This window comes from Stomoxys calcitrans, chromosome 4 (genome assembly GCF_963082655.1).
Source record: "Stomoxys calcitrans chromosome 4, idStoCalc2.1, whole genome shotgun sequence".
Lineage (NCBI taxonomy): Eukaryota > Metazoa > Arthropoda > Insecta > Diptera > Muscidae > Stomoxys > Stomoxys calcitrans.
This window is the reverse complement of record NC_081555.1, coordinates 185576607-185592918: the sequence shown is the minus strand read 5'-3', so window position 1 is coordinate 185592918 and position 16312 is coordinate 185576607. Positions and strand designations below refer to the sequence as shown.

General features: G+C 37.6%; 1 protein-coding gene across 1 annotated transcript; it reads left to right on the top strand.

The window, feature by feature from the left end:
- The first annotated feature begins 1635 nt into the window (after window positions 1–1635).
- Window positions 1636–2310, top strand: LOC131997099 (uncharacterized). The gene has a single exon (XM_059367401.1). It carries the CDS (start codon window positions 1636–1638, stop codon window positions 2308–2310), a length of 675 nt encoding a protein of 224 aa, XP_059223384.1.
- Window positions 2311–16312: the final 14002 nt, after the last annotated feature.

Genomic DNA, 16312 nt, shown 5'->3' with positions numbered 1-16312 from the left:
ATCTTTCATCAAAAATGCGGTGAAAGTTGCATACCTTATGTCCCATAGCAGTTATATCGAAATATGTTCCGATTTGGAGCAAATATTAATAAGCACTTTTGCTATATCTAAAAATAAACCGAAATAAACCATATACGAGAAGGATGTCGAAAAGCCTAACATAAGTAATTGTGTCAAATTTCAGTGCAATCGGATTATAAATGCGCCATGTTTGGGGCCAAGACTTTAAATCGAGGTATCGGTCTATATGGCAACCATATCCAAATCTTTACCAAACTAGACCAAATTGCAAAAATATGTGGAGGGGCTTAATTTAACTCTCTGTACCAAATTTCGGCTACATCGGACAATAAATGCACCTTTTATGGGCCCAAGACATTAAATCGATATATCGGTCTATATGACAGCTATATCCAAATCTGAACCAATCTTTGCCATATTGAAGGAAGATGTTGAAAGGCCTAAGACAACACGATATCCCAAATTTCAGCAAAATCTGATAATAAATGTGCCATTTATGGGCCTAAGGCCCAAAATCGGAGGATCGGTTTATATGGCAGCTATATCCAAATCTGGACCGATCTGGGCCAAATTCCAGAAATATGTCGGCCTAAGACAACTCACTGTCCCAAATTTCAGCAAAATCGAATAATAAGTGTGGCTTTTATGGGCCTAAGACTCTAAATCGGAGGATCAGTCTATATGGGGCTATATCAAGATATAGTCCGATATTGCTCGTCTTCGAACTTAACCTGCTTATGGGCCAAAAAAGAATCTGTGCAAAGTTTCAGCTCAATATCTCTATTTTTATAGACTGTAGCGTGATTTCAACAGACAAACGGACAGACGGACGGACATGTATAGATGGTCTTAGATTTTTACGCTGATTAAGAATATATATACTTTATAGGGTCGGAAATAGATATTGCAAACGGAATGACAAAATGAATATACCCCCATCCTTCGGTGGTGGGTATAAAAAAAATTATTTGATGTTTTTTGATCATAATCATAAAACTAAATAATATATTAATAAAACTTTAATAGTTTTCCTTTCTTTATTAGCGTAAAATAAGAAAATATATCATAAATCACACAAGAAATTCGAGCAAAGAGAGGTCAGTACTTTGAGCAGCTCAGTGGAGTTCGGGTGGTAAACTTGGAGTGGGACAGTTTTTAAGGCTTCACCTTAGGTAAATAAACTCTGTTTTGTCCAATGATAAATATCTATAGAACAACAGACAAATGATGACCAGGCACAAGAAAACACAATAAGAATTTCCAAAGCAAGTACGTTGTTTGGTAATATTTACGCGATATAGAAATATCAATCCCAAGGTAGGTATTTTATGTGCGAAAACGAGAATTTCATAATACCGAACCATAATGGCGTTGTGCCAATAGAAGGCTTTTTGTTGTTAAATGAATGTAAAAACACCTTTTTATATTACTACTTTTAATTTTGTTAACCTATCGAGTAGACATTGTCATTTAGTATTTCTGTATTTTCATATGAATACATAATTTTCAGTTTGAATAAAACATTTAAACACAATAGGTTATGGGCCTATAGACACGCAAGAATAATTTTTTTCAATCGGTTTTTTTTTTGTGAACAAAAAATTTTTGAGAAAAATGTCGCAAATTCCATATATGCAAGCAGTTGGATGTCTTTTGTTTGCATCACAAGTATCGCGTCCAGATATTACCTATGCTGTAAATATGTTAAGCCGATTTAGCAAAAATCCTGGAAAAGCTCATTGGAAAGCCGCAAAGCGGGTAATGCGATACCTCAAGGGGACTTTAGATTCACAACTTGTTTATAGAGCTGATTTGAAAGAATCTAACATAAAAGGCTACTGCGATGCAGACTGGGCCGGAAATATTGATGATCGACAATCAACCACCGGATATGTGTTCTTGCATCAATCATCAGCTGTGTCATGGGCAACTAAGAAACAGAAGACTGTAGCTTTGTCGTCAACAGAAGCAGAGTTCATGTCTTTAACTGCTGCGATACAGGAATCTGTGTATCTAAAAAAACTCGAGATGGAGCTTAATCCAAAAATTGAAGAAGCTATGAAAATCTTCTGCGACAACAAGGGAGCGATTCAAGTTGCTTTGAACAATAACTACTCTAATAGAACAAAACACGTGGATATAAAAGCCAAGTTTATAAGGCAGAAAATTGATGAAGAAGAAGTAACTTTGGAATACATTCCTACAAACGAAATGTTAGCTGATGTATTTACCAAAGCTGTATCATCGCAAAAATTGCAATATCTTAGAAATAAGTTCGGTCTTTTGTAAATCCACACAATATCTACTTATTTATGTTATTACTTTGAATTTAATGAAAGGAGTTTACATTCAGGGAGAGTGTTGTTAAATGAATGTAAAAACACCTTTTTATATTACTACTTTTAATTTTGTTAACCTATCGAGTAGACATTGTCATTTAGTATTTCTGTATTTTCATATGAATACATAATTTTCAGTTTGAATAAAACATTTAAACACAATACTTTTTAGGTTTGTCTATCATAACATCGAAATAAATCCAAATAAACTCTAAAGGGGTTTCAATTAACAACTGAAATGAAATAAGAATGAAAGGTATTGTCAGGGTTAAAAACCTCATATTTGTCACAAAGAATTAATCGCAAAAAAACGTACTTTCATCATAAACAAAGTGCAATGTTAAGTTAGGTTAGGTTGAAAAGAGGGTACGGATATTACTCCGCCCGTTCAAACTAAACGCACTGTTAACGAAATAAGCTGTGTTTCATTTTAGTACTATATAGTGCAAATTTTGTTTGCGTTTTATTTTTGCCCCCACGACTTATCTATCCAGCACTGAAATAAATCACAACAAATATTGATTTTGCCAATGGATGCATTGCTCCCAGAATCTACAAAGCAAAAATCAACCACTATAACCGTTTGAGAAATCATCAATTTTCCCTATGGCTGCAAACAACCACAATAACATAACCATAACTTCCATATTTTTGATCTAAAACTTCATAATTCATTTTCTGATATTCCTGCTAAGTTTGCAAAAAAATATGCCTTCTTTAACATATATTTATATGATTATCAGAGTGAGCGATTGAAGTTCCTCCTTCACTTTTCATTATCATTTGGATCGGTCAGCTGATTGTGCGAGGCCCCCCGCGTCATCACTCATGTTGGGCAACTTCTTACGTACCATGTCTAACTCTGATCTATACCAATAAATATCCCGGAGGTTAAGATAGCCAACACACAGGTGATTATGCAAATGAACAATCTGATTAACATATAGGTAAAAGAATTTGTTCAAATGTTTGCATGCATTAAGAAATGGCATGCAATTTTACTTATTTAAAAATAACATTATAGCTTTGTTGGCTAAGTTTTAGTACCAAATTCCCCTCATTGTTTCGAGCTCCTAAGCAACCAACAACTAAGTTCATTTGAGCGCTGAATAATTGTAACCTCTTCTTACAGAAAATAAAGCCGTGCAACCCATTCGATTAAGAATTTTCTTTGGTGTTGTTTTGTATTATTTCCCGTCGTCATTGGTTACCCTATGCAAATAGCACTCAGTGTACAGGCACTATTGCACTCACATATTCCGGTCAAAAGGGGGAAACTCTTTGCTTGGATGGTTTCCTCAGGGTCGGCCATTGTGCAATCACACAAGACCACATACTCGTATATATGGGCATGAGTACAGCATTTTTTAAGAGAATCTCAAGAACTAAAGCCAATGACAACACCAGCAAAAAATTAATCAAAAGTCCATTAACCACACCCACATTGTTGTCACAAGGCGAGCCGATAAGAAGAAAGTACCTTTGGCAGAAAACATCATCGTGTACCGGTGCCACGGGACCTTAGTGTTGGGTTTTGATACGAATCACTCAATGCGACTCATTGTGCTTCAGTCATCTGGATGGTTGCATTGTTTCCACTTTGTTTGGAACTATTTTCAATAATTCCTACCCACCCTCTTGTCGTGATTTAATTGGCTCCTTGACTCATGTACTTGCCTGACATAAACGCGGTAGGTCGGTTGTTCCTTTGTTTTTTTTTTCAAATTTTGTGGGGGCGAGACGTTGGGTATGTTAAGTCCCATCATTGTCGTTCATTTCCAGGATTCTAAATTAAATTTCCGTCAGATTTCAACACGAGTGCCTTGCTACTATGCAGGCACATATGCACAGCAAGAGCACTGACGAATGTTTAGTGTTTTTTGGTTTCCTCTGAGTGGCTGCTAATTGAGAAATACTCTACCACAATACTCGAAATAATAACCCCTATGTTACTCTCTGTCAATCAGAAAAGTCTTCAGAAAATGTATTCTATTATTTTTTTTTGTTTTTTTTCGATATTCGTTCTGGGCAAGGACCACAATAATGGCAGCGTAAATTTAAAATATATTCAAAAGTGACTGAATATACAAATAATATCTCACTCTCACACATTATATCTAAGGCCGCGAGTATTCAATTGTATTGATCTAGTCTGATATTATACCCACCACCGAAGGATGGGGGTATATTCATTTTGTCATTCGTTTACAAAACATCGAAATATCCATTTCCGACCCTATAAAGTATATATAACTAGCCATGTCCGTCCGTCTGTCTGTTGAAATCACGCTACAGTCTTCAAAAATAAAGATATTGGGCTGAAACTTTGCACAGATTCTTTTTTGGTCCATAAGCAAGTTAAGTTCGAAGATATCGCTATATCGGCCTATAGCTTGATATAGCCCCCATTTAGACCGATCCCCCTATTTTGGGTCTTAGGCCCATAAAAGCCACATTTATAATCCGGTTTGCTGAAATTTGGGACAGTGAGTTGTGTTAGGCCCTTCGACATCCTTCTTCAATTTGGCCCAGATCGGTCCAGATTTGGATATAGCTGCATTATAGACCGATCCGCCGATTAAGGGCTTTAGCCCCATAAAAGCCACATTTACTATCCGATTTTACTGAAATTTGGGACAGTGAGTTGTCTTAGGCTCTTCGACATTTTTCTGTAACTTGGCTCAAATCGGTCCAGATTTGGATATAGTTGTCATGTAGACCGATATCTCGATTTAAAGTCTTGGCCCCATAAACGACGCATTTATTGTCCGATTTCGCCAAAATTTGGGACAGTGACTTATGTTAGGCTTTTCGACATCCGTGTCGTATATGATCGGATTATTTTTAAATATAGCTACTAAAAAGACCAATATTTTGTTATACACAATTGAAAAATGACTTGTACTTATTAGTATTTGGTCCAAATCGGAACATATTTCGATATAGCTGCTATGGGGCATAAAGTATACATTTTTCACCAGATTCTGAGACAACTTCAACTTTCAACTTTGAGACAAATGAGCGATCGAGGTAAAGAGGTTTAAAGGCACTCAGTCCACGGTATAATTTCCAATCGGTTAAAAAATTTTTGAACATGTTTATGGCTGAAACCGTTTAAGTAAGCAAAACATAAGAAACACCTTTTTACAATATATAGAGATAAAGCTTAAATTAATTATAAGAAGCTTGAATTAGTTATATAGATTAATTATATAAAGTCAACTCGTGTTTACTTATTATGCCCTGCTCCATAGGATAGTGGTGTTGTAGTCTAGTTATTCCGTTTGTAACACTTGTAGGTATTAAATAGCGCCTAAAGGAACAAAGCAATTCACTTGAAATTTTGCACAGTTATTCATTATCGTATCAATGTAGGTCGTTGAAAATTGCAATTGAACAAATGGGTCCATGTTTAGATACAGTTTCCATATAAACCGGTCTACTGGTCTTACTTCTTGAACCATTAAAGAGCGCAATTCTTGTCCGATTCAGCTGAAATGACTTCTGCTTTGCCCTTCAACATTTGTGAATACTTTGTTTATATTTTTCCAAAGGGGAGTCGGTCATTCAGCCCATCATAATTATGTTACGCGGGAATTTTGACTGACAGACTCCTGGAAGTAAACAAAACTTTCTTGTTCACTACCATCGCTCTGCTCATATCCACATGACTGCGGTGGCTCCCGGCTTTGTAGCTTAGTTTTGTACTGAACGACCACACAGCCTAGGTTAGGTTTGGTTGAAAAGAGAGTGGGGAAATTATTCCGCCCCATATTGTGTCCACATCTAAGAGCCGGTGTCTGTTAGCCGCGAAAGCCACACCGATTTCACATAAGTAAGCTCGTAATCGTATGTGTCCCGTTATGATACCTAGAGCTATACTGGCTTCCACAGACACTATGTCTCATTCTGAAACCTGCTCTACCTCTGTCAACATTATTTCCTATTATTTGGTGATTATCAAATCAATTTTTCAGCCTCTAGACGCAATTTAAGCCCTTACATAGCAGCTATATCATTAACAAGGGCCCCACTGTCCATTTCGACTGGGCACAATCGCTGCAAATATACACTTAACCAAATTTGTTATTGGAAATGTTTGCTAAAACAGCAGTTTTTGTCCGCTGAAAATGGAAAAGCAAACGTTACTGCTGTTTCAGTAAACTAAGGGCTGCTGTATTACCAAACATTTCGGACAGCTAAATTAGTAAACAAAATCTGCTGTTTTAAGTACAAAAATCTGCTGAAAAAAAAGTTATGCTATTTTTTGATTACTTTAAGATTTTTTTAGAAATGTTATTAGAAGAGAGACGATTTTAATTTGTGGAATATTATTATGAAGAAGCTACCTGTTCCATCCATTGCTAAATTAATGTGGCTGAGCTCGCTCGAATTTTCTGTTATTGCTCTACTAATGCGTACATGACTGGCATGGCCTTTTGTAGCCAAATTTAAAGAAAAGAAATTATGGAAACTATACATTCAGTATAAACACCAACTGAGACACACATTTTCATTTGTATTTTATTTTTTCTTCTAACATCCTCTTCCTAATTAAGCAGCAGTAATTTTCAGCAAACAACAGACTTTTCAGCAGTCAGCCTGCTGCTCTACAATTACAGAAATACTGCTGTAATAGCAGAACTACTGCTATAATAGCAGCAAATTTAATTATTAATATTCTGCAGACAGTGTTTGCCATTTTCAGCAAACATTTTTACATGAGTGTATATCTATCAGTCAAAATATCAGCGATATCTATAGAACGATATGTGTGGAGTGTAAGTCATAATTTAAACTGTTTAGCCCAAATTTGATATGCACCGTTGAAGGTTTAATGTAACTATTCAGTCCAAATTGCATCCAAAGATGGACCGTCAAGTAAAAAATCAGTTTGATATACTTCCTATTTTGAGGCAGTGGTTATACGTAAGCAATTTCTTAAGAATAACGAAACCATTAATTCAAAAGATGGGATCGGGATCACCAAGTTTGCTGCAATTAGGAAGAGTGAATTCATGCTATATGTTTCAGATTGGACCCAGTTTGTACTATATTGACCGATCTTCAATATTAATTTCTTAATTTTATGGAAGGCATATTTCTTACGAATTTTACTGAAAATTTGGAACCGAGGTGAATTGTACCTCTTAATACCCAACTACCACATAGACTGATAAAGCAGCATGCTCTTATAACTGAAGGATTGCTGCCCCATCTTGGGACATATATTGCGCGGATATGGTAGACAGTATACAGGTTTACGTCTTTATATCCAAAAATCGACCCGGTGAACTTGATCCGTTTTTACTTGTTTTTTACGCTTCAACAAAACATTCTGTTAGAGATTTGGGAATGATTAAATCGGTTAGAACTTCTTTGCTTAAAATATCCAATATAGTTGATGTTAAAAATTCTTTCATCAACCTCAATTCGCTTGGATTTACCTTCGCCAAACATTGCAGGCTAGTCTACGGTTTAAATTCCTCTGAAGTGCTCGTAACTCCAAAGTATGAGAATGCAGAGAGCACATGGCTAAATAGACCGCACTCAACAAACACTCCAAAGGAATCGACAACAGCTGCAGAGGAACTATGTGAAGCCATTGTGTATCCCGATTCCTAACGGTTGAATTCGTATTTCGTACTACCAATGTTGGTTCATTGCAAATTTATTCGATTTTAATATTCAATTTGCTCGGTACGACCAAACACAAAGAAAAGCATTGTAAAGCACAAATAACCGAAAACGGAAATCTGAAAATAGGAAGTTGATAACTAAAATTACACAGAAAAAAAATGCCCAAAAAAGTTTAAACCAAGCTTAGACTTATTTGAGATTGTATTTATATCGGCAACTTTTGCTTATGATGCGATTGCTGCAAGACTTAACTCCGTCATAGAATGTGTGTTTTCATCCAATTTACCTAAAACTAAGTTGCGAACAAATCGGCTGTATATAGACAATCCCTGACTACTTTTCTTGCGCTCTGAAATCGAGTGTTCTTCAGCGTTGTACTCCTTATTGACTCGTGCTCATTTTAATGCATTTTCCATGTGGTTTGGCCTGGCAAGTAGCAATAGTCTTATTGTGGTTGATACAGTAATCGCAATTCTCTTCCAAATCAGAAATTATTTCACTGATAGAAAAATGAAGGTACTTTCCCAATACCGCCTGGCATTATTTTGTTTGCGTCATTGGTAATGATTTGAAGCAATGAAAATAGTACAACTTCTACATCAAAAATATGATCGCCTCTTGTGTGGAAAACGATGCGATCAATTGCCGAATACAAAAAATTGAGGTTGGTCACAGCGTAACATTACTTTTTGTAATTATAAACATAAATAATTCTTAAAAAATTATTTTCAATGGTTTTTTTTGGTTTATTAGGGGTGGAATAATCAATAACGGTTTGGTACTAAAACCAATAACAGATTGGTACTAAAACTAATACCATTTCGATGATACTTCTAGTACTAAACGGTACTAATTACTTTATGTTTTTTGTACCATACGGTGTTGCTTTACTATCACTGACATACTATTTTCATCATGCTGCTCGTCCGAGCATTTATCACTTCACTGACTGAGTGTGGCAACCCGTTAGGTTCGAAAAATTTCTTTGCGAACACCGCCTACGTACTAAGGTTCTTGCTTCTACACGAGAAAGTAAGAGCCTTTGGTCGTTCTTGAAAATAGTAATGGTTAGTTCTTCATCTATCCAAACTCTTGTTAAGTATGATCAAACGTTCACTGACCCGGTTGATAAGGCCAACCTGTTGGCTGATATATTTGCATGGAATTATTCTCTGCCAGATAGCAATCAACCACTCCCCTTAATCGAAAATGTATCTGGCGTCATGCCCCCGATATTCATTCGAACTTGTGGAGTTATAATAGTTCTTGAGAATCTAGAAGACGTAAAGAAATTCCCGGGCTCGGATGGCACATCAACACTTGTCTTGCGCAAGTATTCTTCGACGCTTGGTCGTCCATTGTGCGACCTTTTCAACCTTGCCTACCGTGCGGGAGTCTTTCCGGCGCGTTGGGACTCTGCGAAAGTTCAGCCAATACCCAACATGGTTGGGGCGAAAAACCCTGTGAATTACCGGCCCATTGCGATATGCTCCGCTCTCACCAATGTTATGGAAAGCATGGTTAATCATAATCTTGTGCGGTATTTAGAGTCTAATGGCCTTCTTAACGACCAACAGTATGGTTTCGGCAGAAATCGCTTTACGGACGACCTCATGGCATTTCTGTCGAAAAGGCGGAGTCGCTCATTCCTCCAGTTTAGTGAGAGTAAGGTTGTGGCTCTGAATATCTGCAAGGCATTTTACAGTGCACTACTATAAAAGCTTGTCGCATTCGGTGTCAGTAACGGCTTCGTTCGATTTATTTCGAGCTTTCTCAGAGATCGCACTATACGAGTCGTTTCAGATGGGTTCTCATCCAATGTGCATAAGTTGACAACATGTGTAACCCAGGCACTGCCCTTTCTCCTTCTCTTTTCCCTATTTTCATCAACGATCTGTTGAGTCAGACTTCGAACTGATCTACTCATTTGCAGATGACAGTTATCTCTGTCATTCGTACTTATTCGACTATTGTCCGAAAATGAAGTACAACTCACATGTATGGACTGGAGCTTCAAAATCATCGCTGGAGCTACTGGACCGTGTACGCAATGTGAGTTGTTTGGCGCTGTTCTATCGGTACTTTCATGGTGATCGTTCGTGTGATATTCTTCTTCTTATTCCTGAGGTAAGGATGTTTGTCAGATATACCAGACATACCAGGAACTCACACCCGTTTATAATTGACTGGCCAGCGGACCGGACAATGCATTATAGAGAGAATTCTTATTTCGCCCGAAATATTCATATGTGGAATCGACTTCCGCCTAATGTTTTTCGCACCCACTATGACATCCAGAGATTTAAGACAATTGTCAATAAACAAGATCAATAAATGTTAATTTTAGTAAGTGCCTGGAACCACCGCGAATCATAAAATCGATCAATATCTCGAGGCTTTATTGCTAAGGTTTTAATATCACGGTGAGTTAAGTTGAAAGTGAGCTTACAAGTGCGGCCTTGTGTACTATTCCCCCCAAAGGCTTTGGTCGTCTGCTACCGTAGCATAAGAGGGGACTTTAGAGGGCAGATTGTCTAAATCAGTCTGTAACGGACTGCCACCATTGCCTAATTTACTTCTTATGTGCTCGAAATTTTTCTTTAAGTAGTTAATGCCGCACTTCCACTTTCAACTGTCTTTGCCTATTCTGTCCGTTTTTTCTCTATGTGTGTGTGTGTGGGCCAAAATCTGACTCGCCAGTCCTTGTTGCAATATTTTTGTTATATTTTTAATGGATCTTCACTTGGCAGCGATGGCATTTCTTCGTTTGTTCTTTGAATCACTGATTCGTTTCGCATATTCATTCAATTCGCCCATTCACTCCGATTCACTTACTCAATCATTGATTCGGTCGGTCGGACTTCACTTGTTTCAATGTTTAATGTTTGCTTATCAATAAGTATTTACTTTGGGAACTCCCCATCATGCTTCTGGCGTCCCCGCTCCCTTGGGACACTGAGTGAGCCACAGAGCCACTGGGTGGGTAGGGAAAAAACTCTCGAGGAAGCAGTGCAAAAAGAAAAAGGAGAATTTTTAAAAATGTACATAAAATAAAAATCAAGGCAAAGGGATAAGAGTGACTTTCAACTAAGCAATACAATTGACTTTCTCAGACCATTGCAAATATTTTCGGGTGCTTCCGAGGGAACTGCTGCTTCTTAAGATGCCCAAAGTATAAAACATCCGGACGGCAAGGCAAAGTTGCCAGAACAAAATTGTATGTAACTATTCCCTGCTCAAGCAATCCGTATCGCTGTGTCCTTTGCCTTTGCCGTGGCCCCAGAGCAGGAGCAACAAGCCACAAATACAACAGGAAAAAACGCACAGTTCAAAAAGAGAGCGAAGTGGAGGAAGAAACAAAAGTTCATGGTTGATTCATGCTTTTCAAATAAAATTGCAGAGGATGAAAGTCAATTTGGGAATAATTTATTGAATTTTAAAAAGGGTTCCATTTTCCCATTGCAGCAAATGTACATACGTACAAACAAACCATCGCCGTCGAGCACAGCCACATTCATACACACGCACACACTAGGGCATAAACACATTCAGATGTCTAAAAACAAATTACAGATCCTTTTTATGATGAGTGGCGAGTCCTGCATAAATTCCATTGCTGAATAGAGAATAACGATATACGAGCATTTGTAGTTGTGGAGATGCTGGTTATGGTGTTGGCTACTCTGTTCACTGACTTTGCGAATCCCGTTGTCGTGTTTCGTTTTTTGAGCTTTGATTGTGTTCAAATGGATGTATCGCCCCTCACAAATGTACGACTTAAAATGGGCGCACAGCATCCATGCTGAGTGCGAAGGCAAAGCAACCATGCACCCACTCACCCCCTTCACGGAAACCGTCGACTGGCTTTGCATGAATTGCGCTCGTATGCGCATTTGAAATGCAACAATTACAGTTCGCTAGATTGAGTGTCTCTTTTGAAAAAAAGGAAGCTGATACGCAGTGGCATATTAGCCTTGGCTTAATTACAACAAACATAGCACACATCATGCGGAATGTCACCATGTCACATCCATGCCCCATGCGACAGCACATTTTCCAACATGCACTATATTTGTTTAACATGCAACTTGGCCTCCAACAAAGACACAAATTGCAGTGTAGTACAACACCCAATTTAGAACCGCGTAAAATGGGCCAATTCTTATGCGATAAACATTTAATTTCTATTCATACTTATCTTATTTCTCACAGGCCTCCGCTAATACAACAAAAAAACTCCATGTAAAGATTTTCTACGTTTTCATCTACACGCAAAAAATAATTCGTTCCACATAGTGCAACATTTTTGGAATTTCAGACCAGTAGGCTGCCTGCTAACAAGTTCATTGTTTGCAGAAACTGTCTGCTATAATAAAATAAAATAAAAAAATAAACAAATTTTGAAGCTGAAACAGCAGAACAACAAAAAAACATTGGACTTGAAATAATTTTTTGAACTAACGCTTGATAAAACAATGCTTTAACACAGAACGGGTTTCTGCCATGAACGAAGTGTCTCTTACATTTAACATTTACCGCGATTACCAATCAACTGTGGAAAGGATGGTACACAGTTTCTATAAAATTAGAACCTGCACAATCCCTACGGGAAATGTGTAGTCAATTGCCCCAAATATGCCGGTACCAAACTGGAGAATTAGTTACCTGTTACAGGTAATGAAAAGTTTCAATTGTCATAACTTATGATTTTTAATTATTTTGAAAAAGTCGCTTAATTATTGTTAAAAATTCCTTATCCGTTAGTTGAATTTGCTAACCAATGTTATCCAGCAACCTAGCAATCAGTAGCAACACTCCAGGTGAAGGAGAGGTATCGAGAGAAAAGAAGAGAAGAGCAACGTCTATTCCGCAGAAAGAAGAGAGAAATGGAAAGACGTGAGTGTGAGCGAATTGAGATCTACAGGAGTCAGAATGTAGTCCGGAAATTCGACCAAAGAATTAAACATCAAACCGATGGCTTTGGTGCAGGCACATCCTCCTGCAGGGACGAAGAAGGAAATCCGGTAACTGACACAGAAAGCATACTGAGGATATGAAGAGAATTTTTTAACTGCTAGTGTCCGACGACGGCGACGAAGAGGATGCCGCAGAACCAATCCCTGATGATGGTTTATCTGATGTTTATCTTCTAGATAGAATGAGGTCCAAGTATCAGTGACCCGACTGAAGAACAACAAGGCAGAAGAAACCGACGGGTTACCCGCTGAACTTTTTAAGACCGGAGGCGACACGCTGATAAGGCGTATGCATCAGCTTATCTGCGCAATCTGGTTAGAAGAACGCAAACCCGATGATTGCAACCTCAGCATACTATGTCCCGTACACAAGAAAGGAGATAAGACGGAATGTGCCAACTACAGAGGAACAAGTCTCCCTGCATCGCATACAAGATACTCTTGAGCATACGGTGTGAAAGACTTAATCGTTAATTGGGCCTTATCAATGCGGTTTTAGACCTGGTAAATCCACCCTAGACCAGTTATTCACACTGTGCCAAATCCTTGAAAAGACCCGAGAAGGACAAATCAACTCCATCTCTTTGTTGACCACTAAGCTGCTTTCGATACCCCTTTATGTTCAAAAGTATTTCAAGCCATGTCTGAGTTTGGTATCCCTGTTAAATTAATAAAACTCTACAGGATGACACTTGCTGATACGCGTTCCTCAGCAAGAATAGGCAAGAATCTCTCGGAACCATTTAATACCAGACGAGGTTTCAGACAAGGAGACAGCCTATCGAGTGCTCTCTTTAATATCCTGCTGGAGAAGATTATACGAGATATAGATGCGAATAGACATGGCACACTAATCACAAGAGAACACATGCTACTCGCCTATGCCGAAATCGGTCTGGAAGTAAATGGAGATAAGACGAAATGGATGGTTACAACTCCCAAAACACCTTGTACAACAGAGCAGATAAAGAAAATGGAGAAAGTAGGGAACCACAACTTTGAGATAATCCGCAACTTTATAAAGCTCGGCACCGCCGTTACCGAAACGAATGACACCAGTTTTGAGATGAAGCGAAGAATAATAGTGGCAAACAGATGCTACTTTGGATTATGTAAACAGTTTAGAAACAAGGCCACCTGCTGACAGACGTAGATTACAATATACATGACACCGATACTACCCGCGTTTCTAAATAGTTCTGAGGCATGAGGCATTAAAATTCACATCGGAATGTTTGTGCTTTTAGACAAATCATCATACTAGATTTTTCTTCGAAGCCAAAAATGCGGCCCGTAATTCCGTAATGTTTGGCTGATGTGATTCTTATCCATACACTTAAAATGTTTGTATTATTGGATTTGATCGTTTCGTTGTTTGCACTACTTGCACTTTTTTTTATATTGGCTTTAAAACATCCGATTTTCTTGAAATGTTCACAAAAAAATTCAACAAATTGTTTTAAACCCATATAAAGGTTATATAAAACTTTATACCTCTGTCTTCTTTAAACTAAAATTTAGGGGTGTGGGGTGTCCGGCATTGTGATATTGATATTATGGGATGAACAGTATTGCCGTTTTGGTCGGATGGACGGGCCAAACCGATTTTGATAAATTTTGAACGCAATCGTAATAAACACGATGAATAATAATTGAAACTTCTTTTTAATATAAAATTACGTAATCTTAGCAACATCAGTTCATTATACTTTTCATTTCTCTTGAAAGAAGTGATGACATTTCTGAATATATTTTAAGTATATCTCAAAGTTCAAAATTCGTCAACCGTACAACAACAATCCTTCTTTCAAGAAAAAAAAAGGTTAATAAATTTCTGTGAGTGATTTAAAACAACTTTTCATTACCTACTCTAGTACAGGGATTTATAAATTATTTTGTTCGTAAAACCCAAACGGAAGGCAAATTCCGTATGAGATATGTCACTATTTACTGTCTAAAGTGCTCTAGATTCGAAGGAGTAAAGATAGCCGCTTAAATTTTTGCATAACAACTTCTTGGAACCGGCTTCTCTTTCTCCGTTTACAATATGTCGTATCGATATTATTCTTGTTAACGGAATTTGTTTTTCGGAATATGTACCTATTGCTTATCCTATCGATAAACGTTAACTAGCAGACGGATTCCTCTTAGTGACTTATCGTCCCGATAAATTCAAACAGAAGGTAAACAGAGACCATATACGACCAAGATGTCCGGTCTGCTTGTCCTTCATAATATTGTTAAAACCTTCAGTAAAAATTAGCAACTTCTCATTTGCAAAATTTTCCAAACGTTTTCACTTTCACGCTCTCACTTACTGACAAACGAAAGACTTTCAGTAGAAATGTATGCAAATTTTTGATAACACGAAAACTCCTGTTGCTCATTGCTGCGTAAAATTGCCATATCATCTAAATTACCATAAAAGTGCAACAGAAAACCGATTTTGTTAATAGGAGGTTTATCCCCTCAATAAATTAATGTACCGGTTAGTTTCCACGAACTTTATGTTTTCTGAGGGAAAACAAGCCCCTGTTGATGTAAGTCGGTTGGGATCGTAAATAAGCCTATACGTCCATGTTTACATATAGGATCCCTTATCTGATCTCGCGATTTGATTTTTGAGCCCTTGGGAGGCTTAATTATTGTCCGATGTGGCTAAAACTTTTGCACATAATGCCTTATGATTTCCAACACCCATTGAAGTGGCTCTAAACCCAATTTAAGCCTTGAGAGGTGAAATTATTATCCGATTTAGCCGAAATTTGCAGAAGTTTTTTGCTATGACTTCCATGTATCGTCCAACTCGGTCTTGATGCTGATATAGCTCCCATATATAAAGAATAACTGTGCATAGATCTTAATAAATGGAGGGTATATAAGATTCGGCCCAGCCAGCACTTGTTTATATATATGCGAAATTGAGAACATTTACCTCTCATGAAAGTCTTTCACACAATAAATTAGATAAAGCTTCCATATACACACCGTAGCGCAAAAGTGAGCATGTCCGCCTATGACGCTGAACGCCAGGCTTTTAATCCTGGCGAGAATGTCAGAAAAAATTTTCTGGGGTGGTTATTACTAATTTATTAATTTATCTTTCAGTGTATGCTCGACTTACGGTACTCACATTTTTGTGCCGATTTTTAAGAAATAATTATTAGTTGGAGATTTGGTACGTTTTCAAAAAATGTTGATAAAATTTTTTTCTGCAATGCCAATCCTAGTAATGAGGGTTATTTAAACTTTCTGACAACGCCAGCTGATGAGACCTGTGAGTTAGCATGCCCTAATAAACGAATATTTTCCCTTGAATGGTTAACAATCGAAGGA